This window comes from Girardinichthys multiradiatus, chromosome 20, assembly GCF_021462225.1.
Source record: "Girardinichthys multiradiatus isolate DD_20200921_A chromosome 20, DD_fGirMul_XY1, whole genome shotgun sequence".
Lineage (NCBI taxonomy): Eukaryota > Metazoa > Chordata > Actinopteri > Cyprinodontiformes > Goodeidae > Girardinichthys > Girardinichthys multiradiatus.
In genome coordinates, this window is record NC_061812.1 from 5,740,810 (window position 1) to 5,759,731 (window position 18,922).

Genomic DNA, 18,922 nt, shown 5'->3' on the forward strand with positions numbered 1-18,922 from the left:
TAATAAACAAACTTGGAATGACACCAAAGCAAAAGAAAGAAAAACTGAAAAGAGGAAATGGGAGATTCATTTGGAGAACTAAAATGTAAACCATCTTTAGCAAAGGGCTGCGATCGTTACAGAGAAGAAAGGTGGAATAAAGAGAGGCAGTCATGGTCTGCAGATGATTAAGGAACGTTGTATTGAGCAATGAATCACCAATCTGCATTGGTCGAGGAGATGACACCGAAGCCTGAGTTTGGAAACATATGAGTGTGGGAAAAAAAGCAACACACTCAAACAGTCACTGATGATTTTTGTGCTGCATATGTTGCACTCATGAAACAGACAGGGCTCCATCTTCTGTTTGCTGCATATATATTTTTTGGAACTGTTCTCTCTAGAATTTATGGTAAACATTTAAATAATATCTCAATAAGGCTTTGTTATACAGAACCAATCTGTTTACTGCTGTAAACCAAAGATACCTGATTAGTGTAGAGTTAATTTCCCAGCTTACCGTTGTTCAACACAATGCAAAGATACAATGGTTCAACAGAGAGTGTGTAAACAAATATATGAAATGTGTTGAAATGCAATGTTAGTAAAATAAAATATTCTGGTTTATTTTGCAGTACCGGGCTCAGTGCCGACGGAATCGCTGCAGAATACTCCATATGAAGAGAAGATCTTCATGCAGTGGAAAGCTCCCAACGAGACCAACGGGGTTATCACACTATATGAGGTAAGTCAAGCTGTGAATAATTGATGGGAATACGTCTTTTTTCAGTTATTACTTCGAATCAATTCTGGGAGGTTTCAAGGCCCAAGTCCACTATATTGCCTTATTTCTACCCATCTATTGTGCCACATCTGCATGTGAGTTACAAAGCAGATTGCTAGCTGGTGCAGACACACTAATATGAGCAGTTTGCACTAATGTTGCATGAGTTTGCAGTTGTCCTCATTTCCATTGAAAAATAACCTCTACCAGTGGAGCGAAGTAGAAGACTCACTTTTAAAGTTCATCACAAACCACAGAATGATGTCTCTGACAAGCGTTCAAATAAACATGTGGAATGAAAATCTTCATTTGAAATAACCCCGTTAGTTGGGACAGATGCAGGTTTAGAAACAGGAGATGAGCAGTGAAAGCAAGGTTGTTTTTGTAATCCGGCGCATAACTGTCAGTTCATGTCTCATCAAATGAAAGATGTGTTCAGGAATAGATATTAGATGTAAGCAGAAATTCAAGGGTGAGTTTAAAGTTTTAAACATGGAGAAACACTACCTGTGCAAGAAAGCTAAAGGCCTTGAAACAGTGTGAGTTAATGAGTGTATGAGTACTACGGTATACACCTAAGAATGTGGTTGTAGGGAGTTTATTCAGGTTGAACTTGAGTTTAGCCCTCTACCTAATGAATTATTGACCGGCACTCCTCTGTCTGCTTGTGATATCACTGCATCAAGAACTAGCCTTGCATCAACACAGAAGAGATGCTGCTGTGTGTGGTCACAAATGCTTCACTTTAGTGTGACCTCCGAGCAGCTACACTTCCTCTGGTATTTTAAAGTGATGCTGATCAATACTTCTCAAGGCTTTCTGAAAATCTTTGAAAGTTTTTCTGCTGGTCTTGGCCTGTTTTTTACTACATTTTTCTGTCTTTCATGCATAAAATATCTGCATGGAAGGAGTTAGACACTGAAAAATTTGCCAACTTTTCAGCATGAAAAACCAAATGTTGAGATTATCTGATATTTGAAACTTTTGTCTATTTGATATACCACCCTATTTCTGAATGTATATCCTCTGTTGAATTTATTTCAGTATTAGATTCAGAACTGTGTGTGCATTCCTGTCAGGTTTTCACACACTCAGCACTGACATAAATGATGTGAAAACAATGTTTATTTTGTAATTATGTATTAAGGGGTGATAATACAACCTTTCTTCTCTCTCTCTCTCTCTCTCGAAGCCATTTACATGGGTTCTAGCATAGTTCTAGCAGAACATTTCACCAATTTTTTTTATCAGAAATGGTGGACTTCATTTAATTTGGTTCGATTTCTGGCACTGACCCAGCTTGGTTCATAAAATATCAATAGGGTCAACTCCAGGGCTAGTCCAGAAGGTTGATGTCAGTTCTGTTCTGTTGGAACACCCAAACATGACCTGAACCTTCACCCCCAGAATAAAGTAATTTGGAATAGGCTGTTCAAGAACAACCAAGGCTCAAACCTGTCATAAACTGGAAGCTGCTGGAGCACCATTGTACCTGTCCACTGTGAAGCACGTTTAAAATCAACATAGACTGACGTAGACAACATACTTGCACCTGTCCACATATAAAACATTTTCTGCACCACAGTTTTATGGTAAGACAACACAACGTTTGAGTTATTTGGCCACAGTGACATGAAAGGATGATTGGAGAATGCAAATTGAATCTCTTAAATAGTTGAATCTCTTAAACTGATAGTAACAATATAACAACTGTCAAGCATGGGCTCGTCAGTATCACGCTGCATTTCATGTATGGATTACTGAAGAAGGAGGACTACTTCCAAATTTTGTCCCAAATTAATAGCTGGAAGGTGATAACTTTGACACAGCTGGGTATTCCAAGAGGACAGTGATCCAAAACTCACATTTCAAACTGATTAGTGCACTATAACAATAGGCATCACTCGCTTCATTCCGCCATTACTTGAGAACTAGACATTGAGATATTTCAACATTTCCGCTTGAGAAAGGGACTTGCGCTCGCTGGTGGGAGCAGTTCTCCACGGCCACAGACTTGTTGGAGCTGACTGGCATCTCAGCTGCTTTCTGCTCGGCTCAGGACTGCTGTGCAATTAAGGTTATGGCTTGAGGGTGTCAACAAAACCACATTATTCATAAAAAATCTTATTGAAGTACATAAATATATCTTTCTTAAAATTTTGTTCTCTACACAAGATTTCAAACAGAAAACAGAAAACACCGACATTTTTGGTAAAGTAATTTGAACCAGTGCTGAAGGTAACATCTTATAGGAGCACAGTGTGACTATTCTTCGGCTGTTTCCTCCAATACATAATTTTTTTCCTTTATCCCCTGAGCCTTCTGTCTCTCGTCTCATTCTGTACAACACAAAGACCACTCGGTATCATTTCTGAGACCTCCATTAGACCTCGACAGAGAGCTTGAAAAACACTCTCCGCTGTCTCTAAACCTCCTGGGACCATCATCAATTTTGTCTTGTTTTCTGTTGATTTCATTAATATCAATCTAAGCTCCCTCTGCGGCGAGCGGAGGCGTCTCAACTCTGCATCATCTGTTAAACATATCAGACGCTGAACACAATGCTCTGCTATTAGAGATAATTACTATAATTGCAGCTATTGACAGGATTAAAGGCATCATCTTCAACATCTAAAGGGGCTCTTGTTATGTCCCATCCTGCTCTGTTGTCTTACATTTTCTTTTTTTATCCTGCTCTGTGTCCCTTGCTTTTCAGGCTGGAAACCAGATGAATTACACCTAGGACAAAGAGAGGGAGGGAGAGGGGAGGAAAGAGATGGGGTGGGTTGGTTAGATTTGTGGGGGTGGAGAGTGGTAAGGAGAGATAAGGGGAAGGAGGAGTATTGGAACAGAATTGGGAGATAAAACCTAAAGCGAGCAAGTGGAAATGTGTCGAAAAGAAGCATGGTGTCGTGTGATTAGAGGAATAAATCAGTGTGCAAATATGATCACTTCATCTCATGGATCTGTTACTATAATTGTGGCTAATTACAAGATTAAAGGACACATCTGGGGGAGATCTAAAGGGCTCCCACCCCTCCTCGCTCCCAGACTCCCTCTGCTCCTCTGTTCATCTCAGAATGTGGTAAATGTACAGGTCCTTCTCAAAATATTAGCATATTGTGATAAAGTTCATTATTTTCCATAATGTCATGATGAAAATTTAACATTCATATATTTTAGATTCATTGCACACTAACTGAAATATTTCAGGTCTTTTATTGTCTTAATACGGATGATTGTGGCATACAGCTCATGAAAACCCAAAATTCCTATCTCACAAAATTAGCATATTTCATCCGACCAATAAAAGAAAAGTGTTTTTAATACAAAAAACGTCAACCTTCAAATAATTATGTACAGTTATGCACTCAATACTTGGTCGGGAATCCTTTGGCAGAAATGACTGCTTCAATGCGGCGTGGCATGGAGGCAATCAGCCTGTGGCACTGCTGAGGTCTTATGGAGGCCCAGGATGCTTCGATAGCGGCCTTTAGCTCATCCAGAGTGTTGGGTCTTGAGTCTCTCAACGTTCTCTTCACAATATCCCACAGATTCTCTATGGGGTTCAGGTCAGGAGAGTTGGCAGGCCAATTGAGCACAGTGATACCATGGTCAGTAAACCATTTACCAGTGGTTTTGGCACTGTGAGCAGGTGCCAGGTCGTGCTGAAAAATGAAATCTTCATCTCCATAAAGCTTTTCAGCAGATGGAAGCATAAAGTGCTCCAAAATCTCCTGATAGCTAGCTGCATTGACCCTGCCCTTGATAAAACACAGTGGACCAACACCAGCAGCCGACACGGCACCCCAGACCATCACTGACTGTGGGTACTTGACGCTGGACTTCTGGCATTTTGGCATTTCCTTCTCCCCAGTCTTCCACCAGACTCTGGCACCTTGATTTCCGAATGACATGCAGAATTTGCTTTCATCCGAAAAAAGTACTTTGGACCACTGAGCAACAGTCCAGTGCTGCTTCTCTGTAGCCCAGGTCAGGCGCTTCTGCCGCTGTTTCTGGTTCAAAAGTGGCTTGACCTGGGGAATGCGGCACCTGTAGCCCATTTCCTGCACACGCCTGTGCACAGTGGCTCTGGATGTTTCTACTCCAGACTCAGTCCACTGCTTCCGCAGGTCCCCCAAGGTCTGGAATCGGCCCTTCTCCACAATCTTCCTCAGGGTCCGGTCACCTCTTCTCGTTGTGCAGCGTTTTCTGCCACACTTTTTCCTTCCCACAGACTTCCCACTGAGGTGCCTTGATACAGCACTCTGGGAACAGCCTATTCGTTCAGAAATTTCTTTCTGTGTCTTACCTTCTTGCTTGAGGGTGTCAATAGTGGCCTTCTGGACAGCAGTCAGGTCGGCAGTCTTACCCATGATTGGGGTTTTGAGTGATGTACCAGGCTGGGAGTTTTAAAGGCCTCAGGAATCTTTTGCAGGTGTTTAGAGTTAACTTGTTGATTCAGATGATTAGGTTCATAGCTCATTTAGAGACCCTTTTAATGATATGCTAATTTTGTGAGATAGGAATTTTGGGTTTTCATGAGCGGTATGCCAAAATCATCCGTATTAAGACAATAAAAGACCTGAAATATTTCAGTTAGTGTGCAATGAATCTAAAATATATGAATGTTAAATTTTCATCATTACATTATGGAAAATAATGAACTTTATCACAATATGCTAATATTTTGAGAAGGACCTGTAGAGGCAGAAGAAAATGGAAGGAGGACCTTTGAGGGTTGCAGAGTGGAAAAAAACATGAATTTTCAGAACTCAAATATGTAATGTTTTAATACATCTTTATAAAATCAAGACTTTAAATGGACATAAAGACCTTTATCTAGCTGGTGTAACTGGGTCCTTGCAACATTTCTCTGCCCTCTGTGACCTTTTAGATAATACTCAGATAGCTACAGCTTCTGAACTGAGAGCAGAGAAGCACTCAGAAACACACTTGGCACAGATCATGACCCTGTCAATCCCTTCTCTGATTGCAGCATCAAACCACTGAAGCATCCCAGGTTTCCCCCTGTTAACACTTACCTCCCTACTGCTCTCTGCAGAGTTATATCTGAACCCCTGCTTGCATAACAGACGCTGCTGCAGACATTGATTAGAAAAAAGCAGTGAAGTGCATCATTAGATCACGGCTGTACTGATTTGTTTTGACCAGTGAAAGATTATTTTTTTCCTGTTTGTTTCAGCTTAATTCGGAAAGCACCATTACCCAGCTTAGTAACTCAGGTGTTTCTTCTGTTTAGAAATCAGAGCTAGATGGAATGATCACCCGAAGTTAGAGAAAAAAGAACATTAACTAAAAAATGTATGCAAGTAAATCTTTTGTGGGTTATTTTTCCTAATTATTGTACCTATGCAAAAGCACCCTTCTTTTCCTATTTTATTCTCTAGGTGTCACCAATATTCAAGACATTTCTAACAGTAACATCTAAACAAAGAATAGTCTGTTATAGTTGTTGTAAGATGTTTATGAAATTCACAAAAGGCATAGAAAACTTCACCTTGAAACTGTAAAAGGGTTTTGGAAAGTGTTGAAAGAACCAGACTTCTCTCAAGCTGCATAGTTCAACCATAAGTCAAAGCAGTCTGGCCACTCTGGGTGTTCACACCAGGCACCGTGTTTTTCTTTTTGTCAAGTTTTTAAGTCCTATATTGACCATTGCAGAAACCAAAAACAATCTGTTGCTTTTTCTGTCTTTAACAAAAAGTAAGTAAATCCAATCAAATTTTAACCACAGAGATTTGGACAGCAATACATGATTGAGTAGTTGGAGTTTTAAATCACTTAAAGGCCTTTTAGCTGCTCCAAATAAAGTCCAAAGACCTGGGTGGAGATAAAAATGCAACCATTAAGCTGACAAACCTTTAAACCATTTAATCCACCACACTAAAGCAACAGGCGACTAGTCCGGTGAGTAGCTGTTGCTGCCTGATCCTGTGTGTGAATAACTTTGCTCTCTCATTCCTCTCTCCTCAAGCAGTCTTTAATCAATCACAGAGATCAATACCGGCAGCCAGTCTGACATTTATTTCTGTGTTTCTCTGTTCCAAGCTGTTGATTTCTGTAGCAGCTGCAGAGACTTAGTGAAGTCATATTCTCCCTTCTTATCACTGGTTCCTGGACAAAAAAAAAAAAAAAAGATGATTGATTTTCACCAGGAGAGCAGCATTCGTGAGATGATCTCACTATTGACTTTAGCAAGCAACAGGAGACACTTGGCTGACATGCAAAACAGACGATAAAGATGCTTTGAAAATGAATCAGGAACTCAAAGCAGCCAAAGGTCAGTGATATTAACTTATCATCAAATATTTTAGTGGCCTAAAAATTCAAGCATTTATTTACAACTGGACAATTGTAAATACGGTGGCGAAGGAGCCATGAGCCTTTTATGTGAGTAATAACCAGAGTGAGTTACATTTACTAGAGTAACTTCATGAAAAGATGTACCTTCAAGAGTAGATTTACTCTGACAAATATTTTACGTCTACTTGACTTACATTATTTTGAAGTAATGCTTCTCTTATTTTAGAAAATGTTTTTTTTCTGTGCTACCCACCTGTGGTTATTTCACTGAGAAGAACAGGAACACCCACTAGGATGCAGTCAGACTTCCTGTATGTTCACAAGCTGCCTTGTTCTAATGGCATTCTCTATCTGCTGAGCCAACTGTGGCATTTGGAGGGCATCATAAATCCAAATAATACAGTATATTTGTTGACTGAATGTAGTTTTCATTGTAAAAACTTACATACTGCAGGTATTTGTCTCAAAAGCTTTGTGAGATCTAGAAACGAAAGCTCCTTGTAGGAAGTGTTGCGAAGATGTTTTTGTTTTAGTAAAAAAAATTATTTGTACGTATTTTATATTTTGTCTGATTACACTATTACTGAAAAAAGAAATTGGGTGTTATGATCAGTTACTTAATACTCGGGTAGTCTTCTCGGGTAGTCTACTTTGAAGTAAAAGTACAATTTATGGCTACTCCACCCACCTCTTTTACAAATTGAATGCTACAGAAAAAAATCATTAAAGATGAAGTTATTTGCTTGGAATATACATTATCATTCACTGACATTGATTCTCAGAAAATGGTACTTCAGAAACCTTTAATAAATAAGCCGCCCCTGAATCAAGAACTCCGGTAAAACTAAGAAGATTAATCTGAATGCTCATTTTAAAACTTACTGTACATGCATGCAATATACCTAAAGTCAGCCAGCTGATAGTCCCCAATCATTTACCAAAAAGTCTTTTTAGTGAAAGTTACTTCAGTGATTTAATGGGCATCTTGCATCAAGGATGCCTATTAAAGGAAAGGTAAGTAGAGTTTATATAATGAAAAGAAAGTGATCGTGACCTCGTCAGATAGAACTAGTAAGCATGTCTAATGAGCTCAACACATTACACTGCAGAGATAGGAACTATGGAAGCAAATCGTTACCATATTTCAAATGAAAAAGCATTTTCAGAAATGCTTTTTCATTTTAAGAATGTGACTGCATTGTTTGACTCATAAATAAAATTAGTAATCAATAATCCTATTTGCATTTTAATTTTCTTCTTCAAGACTGCTCATTCTTTCACTTAATTAAAATGAAAAAGAAAAATACATTTGAGATTTATTTTTCAAAATGTACCCCAGCAAATAGATACCAAAATTCAATTTGAAATGTAAAATTTGAAAATGAAAAAGCATTTCCAGAAATGCTTTTTCATTTTAAGAATGTGGCTGCATTATTTGACCCATAAATAAAATTAGTAATCAATCATCCTATTTGCATTTTCTTCTTCACGACTGCACATTTTATGCCATAATCAAAAAGAAAACAAAGCAGACATTGCTTTTTCGTTTTCGAGTTCTGGGCAGTACTTTGCGGGCAGCTGCTCTTCCTCAGCTCCCTGCTGACCGAGCTACCCATCTTGTTCGGTAGGGGGCGCTCTGCATGTCTGCATTGCATTACATTGCAAACGTGCCGGGAAATCGATTGAATTGCAGCAGGGCCGAGCTCAATTTGTGGCAGTGGAGCTGCCACCGGAACTGCCACAGCCTGCTGCAGGGTGGCAGGGGATTCCACGAGGATGTCAGAAGGTGGCAGACCGGCCGTAAAAGCTTGCCAGTGCGATTGCCGCTGTTTTTGTGGAAGCTGATGCTGATTATCGGCAAACGGGATGTCATTGTTGTTATAGCCTGTTACCTTTAAATAATGATTTCATTATTGATTATTATTTAATAAACAGCTTTAGACCATAACATAAGGTGATTGTATTTACTTGACATGGAAAATAAATAGCACTATATGTATGTGTGACGTGTTGAAAGGATGACGAAGATTTATTGCACAAACAGCCGGTTTATTATAGAGCACGAGCGGCTATTCTGAATTGTCACTCACAGAAAATTATAAATAAATGCTTAAAAACATGCTGGATGTCCCAGGCCATAAGGCTGCCATGAGGATGCCACAGTCTGCCACCGGAACTACCAGTTCTGCCTGCCACTGCCACAAATTGAGCTCGGCCCTGTTGCAATTCAATCAATTTCTCGGCACGTTTACAATGTAATGCAATGCAGACGTGCACAGCGCCCCCTACCGAACAAGATGGGTAGCTCGGTCAGCAGGGAGCTGAGGAAGAGCGGCTGCTGACGTCACTCTGCTGCACCCACCGCTCGGAATGCTTTTTCGTTTTCGAGGTCTGGGCAGTACTTTGCGGGAAGACCACGAAAACAAAAAAGCAATGTCTGCTTTGTTTTCTTTTTGATTATGGCATAAAATGTGCAGTTGTGAAGAAGAAAATGCAAATGCAAATAGGATGATTGATTACTAATTTCATTTATGAGTCAAACAATGCAGCCACATTCTTAAAATGAAAAAGCATTTCTGAAAAGCATTTTTGAAATATGGTAACGATTTGCTTCCATACGAAACATGCTACAGCATAACAAAGCACAACTATTTTTCTGTCCTGACTTATTAGACCTGTTAAAACATTGGTCTGTTCTAATTTGAAAGTTACAAGCTAGCTCTATGTACTCCGCTTTTTTGCTAAACTTTTCAAATACAGTCAAGGACAAATTATTGCACCATACACACACCCCAACGGACCAACACACATTTAATCTAAATGGTTGGAGGTCATACAAGCACAGGTTATTATAACATCAGTGTGGCCTGCAAACTTTGATGCTGGATTGAATCCAAAATTACTAAAGTTAGACATGCAATTAGGATCCTTTTTGTAGAGCAGAACTGCCCTGGTACATGTAGGCATCCATCTGGTCTATATGGTGTGCCTGAAAATAAATAAAATATTACATTTGCTTTTGCATGTATGTATTTATTTTTTTTATAGCCAGCTTGAAAACCTCTTAAAATAAGCAATAGTAATAATAAAAAGTAACCAATGAAAGAAATTCCAGGAATAATCAACCCCAAATTCAGGCTGGAACAAGCTTCTATACACTTTTCATTTCAAGGGGCCCCTTTTCAGTGTACCTGTTTTAGACCTTGAGCTCCAGACCTTTTTTACTTCATTACACTGGCTCCCGGCTTGCAATAGAGGGTCATTTCTTTTACATTTGTGTGTATACAACATGAAAATACAGATCTGCTTTTCTCTCTGTTGAAGTCTTTTCCTAACATTTAGTGTTTTGGAGCAAAACATGCCTTTTCCACTCAGCGGTGGTTTAAGTTTACATATTTTAGGCACAGTAGAGATTTTTTTCTAGGGAGAATTTCCAAAATTTTTATACATGGTTGAATTCCTGAGTGTCTTTATGTAAGTGGAACCAGTCCATCACCTCTACATCAAATAGAGGACTCTTAACTCTTAACAAAACCTACAAAGAATGTTGGTTCTGAAACAAATGAACAGAACAAACAAGATATTAATTTAGTCTTTAGGTGTAAAGGGATCAAACTAATTCAACTCATTAGTAAACAAAAGACATAAAACAGATTAATGATACCTCAGCATTGTGCCTTTTTCCTAACACATTCTGCAGAAAAAGCTTCAGCTGATGTGTCGATTTGTGATGAGGAGCTTGTCAGCGGTGTCTTTTAATGTGGGAATGAAAACAGAAAGAAGCACACGTGGCCTACATCAGCTTCACGGAGGCGAGCACTCGTAGCTCACGTCGCTTGTCTTAACTTAGTTGGCAGGAGGTTGCAGTGTGGATGTCAAACAAGTGTTGCTGGGACACTTATTTAGGCCGATTCCTGTCAAGCTGTCACCAGCGGCTCAGTTTAGTGCAACAGCTCTGATCACCTCCTCCAGAGTGAGCTTAGTTTCATTTCTTTGATTTCTTTGTGGATGGGGTGGGATTGATATCAATAGAAGCCCTTTAGTTTACAGTGACAAGATACAGGAGCTTTTCGGGGCTCTCTTATGTTGTTTTCTTGTTAAATTATATATTCTCAGAATTTGTTACCCGTGTTTCCTCACTGCTGATTGAAACACATAATTAGGCAACCCAGACCTTAGTTGGACTTTTTCAGCTCTGGTATTTTTGTTCTGAATCTCATTGGTCTCCTGAAAGGAAATTTTATTTGTTTTTTTTAAATTGTTTTAATTTTAATGCATTGTGGATTATTTATTTTTTTTATCTTTCTTTGCCTCCAGACTAGTATTTCCACACAGTGTCTCAACATTGCAGAAGTCGGGAATTTTGGGAACAGCCTGTCTCAAATGGAAATATCTAAAAGCAGCAGTGAGCCTGCAAGTTAAAACAATAGGTGCCTGGCGACATATAGAGCGAGGCATGCGGTGTCAGTGCACGGAGAGAAGGACAGGAAGACAGAGGATGTTCAGTGAGGTTATATATATTTCAGCTGTAAGAAAGGGCTCTAAACTAAATTTCTATGCTGAGTATGAAGGCAGCATTGCAACATCAGGACTGTATGCTAATCACTGTAGCATAAGCTATGTTGGTAAAAACAGAGGTGTAACCAAACCCAGGAAGATGTCATTATTCTTGCCATCTTTGGGTTATTTTAAAACTATGAACTCTAAAGTTAGTATCTAACAAACGGAAACCAAGTTTTAGGTTGAATGAGTCCTTTCCTTGTAAAACCTTTGACTCAGCGGGGTCTTTCTACATTGGGTTCAGCTTCAGTAAACCTCTCCAACCGTCAGAGAAGCCTGAATGTTCTTTCTTTGAAGGTCCATTTATTGCAGCGGCATTGAAAGATTAAAGATGAGCCTATTCACAATACAAGGTTTCCATGCAGAAATGAGTAGTGCTGTACAATACCAGCGATCAGTCACACTGTAAATCTTACTATTCATCTTTGTAAGCATTAGTTCAACATGTAATTTCTTATTCACTGATATAAACATACCTGACATATGAATAGTGTTACTAGGGAAACAATGAGAGCATTTAGAGGTGGGATTATGTATTTGGAGGGATGGTGGATTAAACTTTGATGTCTTCATTTTGAGACAATTGTGGTAATCTGTCACTTCCGAAGCCTAAATTGTACAGTTTAAAACTGACTGTTGTGGATGTATCTCCATTAATGAAGGATTAACATTAAGGATAGTTTTGGATGGGTCTGTTGTGAAGTCAAAAATGCAGTGGGCTCCCTATTATTTACCATAGAGTGTTCTCATACACCATGGGAGTTCTCATGCAATATCTCCAGTATAAATAATGTGAAACTGAGCATGTATAAAATGTCTATAGAGAGATCATGGCATTGCTGCAGCGGTGGCAGCTGTTTGATGACATTTCAAAGTCGGTGCCTGGACAGGATATCTGTTGCGGAGGCGTCATGTTAGCGTGGAGCAATTTTTTAACTCATAGCTATATTAGGTTGTAGTCCAAGGAAACAGTGCACATTCGAGGCTGAGGTGCCTTTCTGGGCGTGTGTGGTAGGGTCATGGGAAGTTCCTATTGACCTGTAGTTGGTGGTGAGGGGACAGGAGAGTCCCAGGGACCTGGTAATTGGCAAGAAAAATCCTACTTGGCAAATAAAGCACAGCATCATCATAATTTCCTTCACACTGAAGGTGTGTTTTCAAATTTACTGTGACCCAGCCATGTTCTGATATTTGATGAGCTTTGTACAGTGTGAAGGCAACCAATATATGAATCCTTGCTGTAAAGGTTAAGACAACTTTATCCACTGGACCTCAGGGATGGTTAAGGTTTTTTTTCTTTTTTTGTGGAGTGCCATAAGGTGGCCAGAGAACCCCATAACTTATAATGATTGAAATCATTAGCATATTTGTTAATCCATGCTGTACAACGTACAAAGTGTTTTGCCCATGAGTTTTGCTGATTACAGCTGGTGAAACATGCCTGTGCTTTAATGAACATATGAGATATTTAATTCACAAATATGCATGAGCCTGACATGAGTACGAGGCACCATGAGGTGACTCTCAGATGCTGCTTGTTTCACATAAAGTTTGCCAAATAATCGATTTTTCTTTTTTCTTTTTGGGAATGGATAGCTGCCACATTTCAAATCAATTTCTTTAAATATATAAATGTATTCAGGTGTAGACATGATTCATTATTAATGTCTAAAAGTTGGGTGTTTGTAGTAATTCAAGTAAAATGTAGTGTAATAACCCAACATAGAAACAAAAACAACCTGTTTGAGTCAACAGCATGTGGGAAAAAAAGCCTTTTTTAATGAAACATGGAGCAGAAAAAATAAAATTTAAGGAACATCAAGCTAAATTTAAATGGGAGTCTACAGCACACAGTGCTGCTCGGTTTATATTGTAAATGTTTTTTCCAGATAGGCTCCAGGCCAGCACTGGATGCACACAAAGCATCTGATATTGCTGCATCTGGAGTTGACTGCTCCCCTGCATAAATCTCTTGCGTGGTCACACGCAACCAGCGGTACATGCAACCAAACTTTTAGGCATGGATGAATTTCCAGATTTTTTTTCCAGTGAGATGCCATTTAAATTGGGAAAATCAGTCTGTGCTTGCATGGCTGTTAAATGCTGCTTTGCTTCAGTAACAACAGGATTTAATTGGTTTTTGAAAGTTTTATTGACAAGGTAATATATAAATATTTTGGAAATAGTCCAGCCTTTATTTGTGATTCTGTTTATGGTACCTCAAAACTTTTTTTGGCCTTTTTGATTGTCCAACCTACTTGCACAGTCACCTATTAAAAGCAGTTAGTCTTTTGAGGTGTTTTGTTTCGTCTCCACCCTTTTCCCTTTCTATCTTCTCCTTTGTTCCTCTCCTCCCCCGTTTCTGCCCACTAATTCAATCACACACACCCACACATAAGCACACCTTCCCTCTGGTGAGTTATTCCCCATAGACACACACTCTATTACCCAAGATGCACTATCCCATTGCGCGCCGGCCTTTTCATTGGCCAATAAAACAACCTGAGCTTTACGGCTCTACCGATTCCAACTACATCAACCGCAGGGAGCCAGATAGAGGGAAAGGGAGAAACATGGTGGAAAGATGGAGAGATGGTGGAGAATGGGCAGGAGAAGGAATTGAAAATGTGTGAGAAAAAACATGGGAAGAGAAAATGCCATTAGGAGTAATAAAATGAAGAAAGATTGTCCTATCACTAAGCGTGGAAAAGAAGATGGAAAAAGTGAGTAGGGTAAGAGCAAACTGTAGACAGAGCGAGAGAGTAAAGCCCATAAAAACATAGAGCCATTTATGACTTATAAAATAAGGGCCATTGATGTGCAAACCAAAACTGCAGCATAGATGAAATAGATGATATTTTATTGTTCCAGCCCCTAAGTCCCAGCCTGTATAAATAGCTATTGATCCTACATGTATTATTCAGCTGGCGAACTTTAAAGCTGAGGAGTCGTCAGATGCTTGTGGAAATCGAGGCTCCTGGTCTTTCAGAGTCTCTGTGCTGCTTTTTCGACTCTTGTCATCTATTGTTTGAAGGTTTATTGCATGTTTTTTAGTCTGAGAAGGATTTTGTCGTCAAAGGCAGGCTTAGAATTAAACGTTAGAAAAAGAGTTAAAATATTATACTTATTAATCACACCTGCAACACTTCAGAAGAGTGTGTTAATGCAGCTACTGTTGGAAAATCCAACATACAGTCAGGTCCATAAATATTTGGATAGAGACAACTTTGTTCTAATTTTGGTTCTATACATTAACACAATGAACTTTAAATGAAAACGCTCGGATGCAGCTGATTGCAGACTTTCGACTTTAATTCAGTGGGTTAAATTAATAAGATTACATAAAAATATGAGGAACAAAAGCATTTTAACACAATCATTTCAGGGGCTCAAAAGTAATTGGACAAATTAAATATCTGAAAATAAAATGTTCATTTCTAATAATTTCCAAGGGTTGAAAGCCCTTTGCTGCCCATGACAGCATGGACATCACTAGATGCTAGATTTCCTCCATTTTAATGCTGTGCCAGGCCTTTACTGCAGCGCCCTCCGGTTACTTTTTGTTTGTGGGCCGTTCTGTTCGAACTTTAGTCGTTAACGAGTAAAATGCATGCTCAATTTGGTTAGGATCAACTGACTTGGCCATTCAAGATTATTCCACTTTGCTTTAATAAACACCTGGGTTGCTTTTGCTGTAGATTTTTGATCATTGTTCACCTACAGATCCTTCTCATAATATTAGCATATTGTGATAAAGTTCATTATTTTCCATAATGTCATGATGAAAATTTAACATTCATTTATTTTAGATTCATTGCACACTAACTGAAATATTTCAGGTCTTTTATAGTCTTAATACGGATGATTTTGGCATACAGCTCATGAAAACCCAAAATTCCTATCTCACAAAATTAGCATATCATTAAAAGGGTCTCTAAACGAGCTATGAACCTAATCATCTGAATCAACGAGTTAACTCTAAACACCTGCAAAAGATTCCTGAGGCCTTTAAAACTCCCAGCCTGGTTCATCACTCAAAACCCCAATCATGGGTAAGACTGCCGACCTGACTGCTTTCCAGAAGGCCACTATTGACACCCTCAACCAAGAGGGTAAGACACAGAAAGAAATTTCTGAACGAATAGGCTGTTCCCAGAGTGCTGTATCAAGGCACCTCAGTGGGAAGTCTGTGGGAAGGAAAAAGTGTGGCAGAAAACGCTGCACAACGAGAAGAGGTGACCGGACCCTGAGGAAGATTGTGGAGAAGGGCCGATTCCAGACCTTGGGGGACCTGCGGAAGCAGTGGACTGAGTCTGGAGTAGAAACATCCAGAGCCACCGTGCACAGGCGTGTGCAGGAAATGGGCTACAGGTGCCGCATTCCCCAGGTCAAGCCACTTTTGAACCAGAAACAGCGGCAGAAGCGCCTGACCTGGGCTACAGAGAAGCAGCACTGGACTGTTGCTCAGTGGTCCAAAGTACTTTTTTTGGATGAAAGCAAATTCTGCATGTCATTCGGAAATCAAGGTGCCAGAGTCTGGAGGAAGACTGGGAAGAAGGAAATGCCAAAATGCCAGAGGTCCAGTGTCAAGTACCCACAGTCAGTGATGGTCTGGGGTGCCGTGTCAGCTGCTGGTGTTGGTCCACTGTGTTTTATCAAGGGCAGGGTCAATGCAGCTAGCTATCAGGAGATTTTGGAGCACTTCATGCTTCCATCTGCTGAAAAGCTTTATGGAGATGAAGATTTCATTTTTCAGCACGACCTGGCACCTGCTCACAGTGCCAAAACCACTGGTAAATGGTTTACTGACCATTGTATCACTGTGCTCAATTGGCCTGCCAACTCTCCTGACCTGAACCCCATAGAGAATCTGTGGGATATTGTGAAGAGAACGTTGAGAGACTCAAGACCCAACACTCTGGATGAGCTAAAGGCCGCTATCGAAGCATCCTGGGCCTCCATAAGACCTCAGCAGTGACACAGGCTGATTGCCTCCATGCCACGCTGCATTGAAGCAGTCATTTCTGCCAAAGGATTCCTGACCAAGTATTGAGTGCATAACTGTACATGATTATTTGAAGGTTGACGTGTTTTGTATTAAAAACACTTTTCTTTTTTTGGTCGGATGAAATATGCTAATTTTGTGAGATAGGAATTTTGGGTTTTAATGAGCTGTATGCCACAATCATCCGTATTAAGACAATAAAAGACCTGAAATATTTCAGTTAGTGTGCAATGAATCTAAAATATATGAATGTTAAATTTTCATCATGACATTATGGAAAATAATGAACTTTATCACAATATGCTAATATTTTGAGAAGGACCTGTATATTGTGAAACTCCACTCAATTAATCGGATTGCATGCAGCTGGGTTTGAGCAGACAGTTTGTCTCTGAACATCTCAGTCCTGAACCTTAAATATGATACAAGTGAATCAGCTTGACTCTGGAATAAAGATCAACAACAGTGGGGGAGACAGTGAGTGAAAAGAAAAACAGTAATATTTTGATGTTTAAACTGCAAATGTGGAGATAAAACAATGGCCAAGGACTTGTAATCAAATTATTATTGAATATTTCAAAGTTTTTCAAATATTACATTCCATCTAGACTTTCCCTGGGGAAATCTCAAAAGATTTCAGATTTAATAAAGGCTATCAAAGGTAACCAAATACCATCTCAGTCTGGGAAATTTTGGGATGAGAACTTTTCATGATCTTTTTCCACTTTGAATTGTTTCTACTACTAAGTGGCTCAGATGTTAAGCTCCAAAGAGGTGTGAGTCTGTAGGGAGTTTGAAAATACTTTGCATTCTTTTGGTGAGTTTTGTACAACTTATCACTACAAAAGACATTTTGCAAACTTTCCAGCTGAGCCGCACATATTTTTGTATGGTTGTTTGTATTGCTATGGAAGCAGTAGTGAACCGAAAAATGTTGTTCAATGCTTTTGATATGATGCCTTTAGTACAAGTCTGAAGACCAAAATGTAATTTTACTGGGCTAGGTTCAGCTCTTTTAATTACCCCATAGGACTGAAAGTCATTAAATGTATGTGCCGTTTTTCTGTCATCGCACTCCCCGAGCAGCTGTCCTGTCCAGTTTTCTCCTGTCCTGTCTCACATCCATGCAAACAGTCACACGTTCACACATCACCATTCTAGCCTGCAGGCTCAGCTGAAGTGAGGCAGCCAGCTGTCAGTGCTTTTGATTCAGCTCTGTTAATGGAGTGACAAGGGCCTATCTGACGTCGAAGGGTGTGAAGTGCCGAGATGGTCCTCCTGCTGCCTCGCTCCACCAAACACCCACACACACATTTCCAGACTCCCAGCTACCTGTTCCTGAACAACATCCATCTACATCACTTATTAGCACTTTTCATTTTGCACTTTTGGGCTTTCCCTGGCTCATTCTGTTTCTCTTGACCTTTTGCACAACTTCATTATTTCATAATTTTGTTTCAGCATGTTCATTTCGATTTTTCTAATTTTATCTATTTTTAGTTGCATTTAAACAATGTAAATGACATTCATTCTGGAATCTCTTCTCAGTCAATCTAATTTTTGCATCCTGAGCAAAAATTATTTTGACAAAAACCTACTCTAACCAAACAGGTTTGGTGAAGTTGGTATGTTAGAGGTGAATATATTGCTTGTTTATTTTTATAGGAATGACTACAACATTTCTAACCTAAGCTAATTTGCAGTGTCAGTAAACTTAAAAAGTGGAAAGACTGCAATAAAATGTTATTTTTGTTTTTTGAAAATCACAATCTGATGTTCCCTATATTACTTAATCTTATAGTTTTGTTAAATGGAATATCTGAAAAAACTTGAAACAGTAAGCTGCAGAAGTTTCATTTTGGAGAGTTAGAGATATTTGAAAGTGCACCGTTATAACTGACCCTTAATAGTCCAACTTATGTGGCAATTGTCTTGTATGTAGTGAATGCTTTTCACTGAAAGTGTTAATTTAGGCTGTTTTAAAACCATCTCACCAGTGTCCACTGCAAACACCTAATTGCTTCATTTATCTAGAGCTGTATGACAAACTGAGATGCTCTCATACAGACATATGCACATGACTGAAATGTGTTGAAATGCTTCTTTACACTCTAGTCATCAGTTCTGGTGTTGAATGCCATTCAAAGTAACAGTTGTCCTCTTGTGTTACACATGCATGTGTCACTATGCCCATGTGTGAAATCATTGATGTGTGGAAACTCGCCAAAAGCATCGCTGCGACTAACAGTGACGGCTCTTTTAAAAGT

The 18,922-nt window shown here is 39.3% G+C and overlaps 1 protein-coding gene across 12 annotated transcripts in view; it reads left to right on the top strand.

Moving 5' to 3' along the window:
• The window catches only part of ptprt (protein tyrosine phosphatase receptor type T), a 444,335-nt gene that overhangs the window by 197,736 nt on the left and 227,677 nt on the right, over positions 1–18,922 (top strand). For all 12 annotated transcript variants that reach the window (XM_047347294.1, XM_047347295.1, XM_047347298.1 and 9 more), the window contains exon 11: positions 615–724. In XM_047347294.1, the coding sequence (XP_047203250.1) occupies positions 615–724 (110 nt within the window). The remainder of the gene's footprint in view (positions 1–614; positions 725–18,922) is intronic.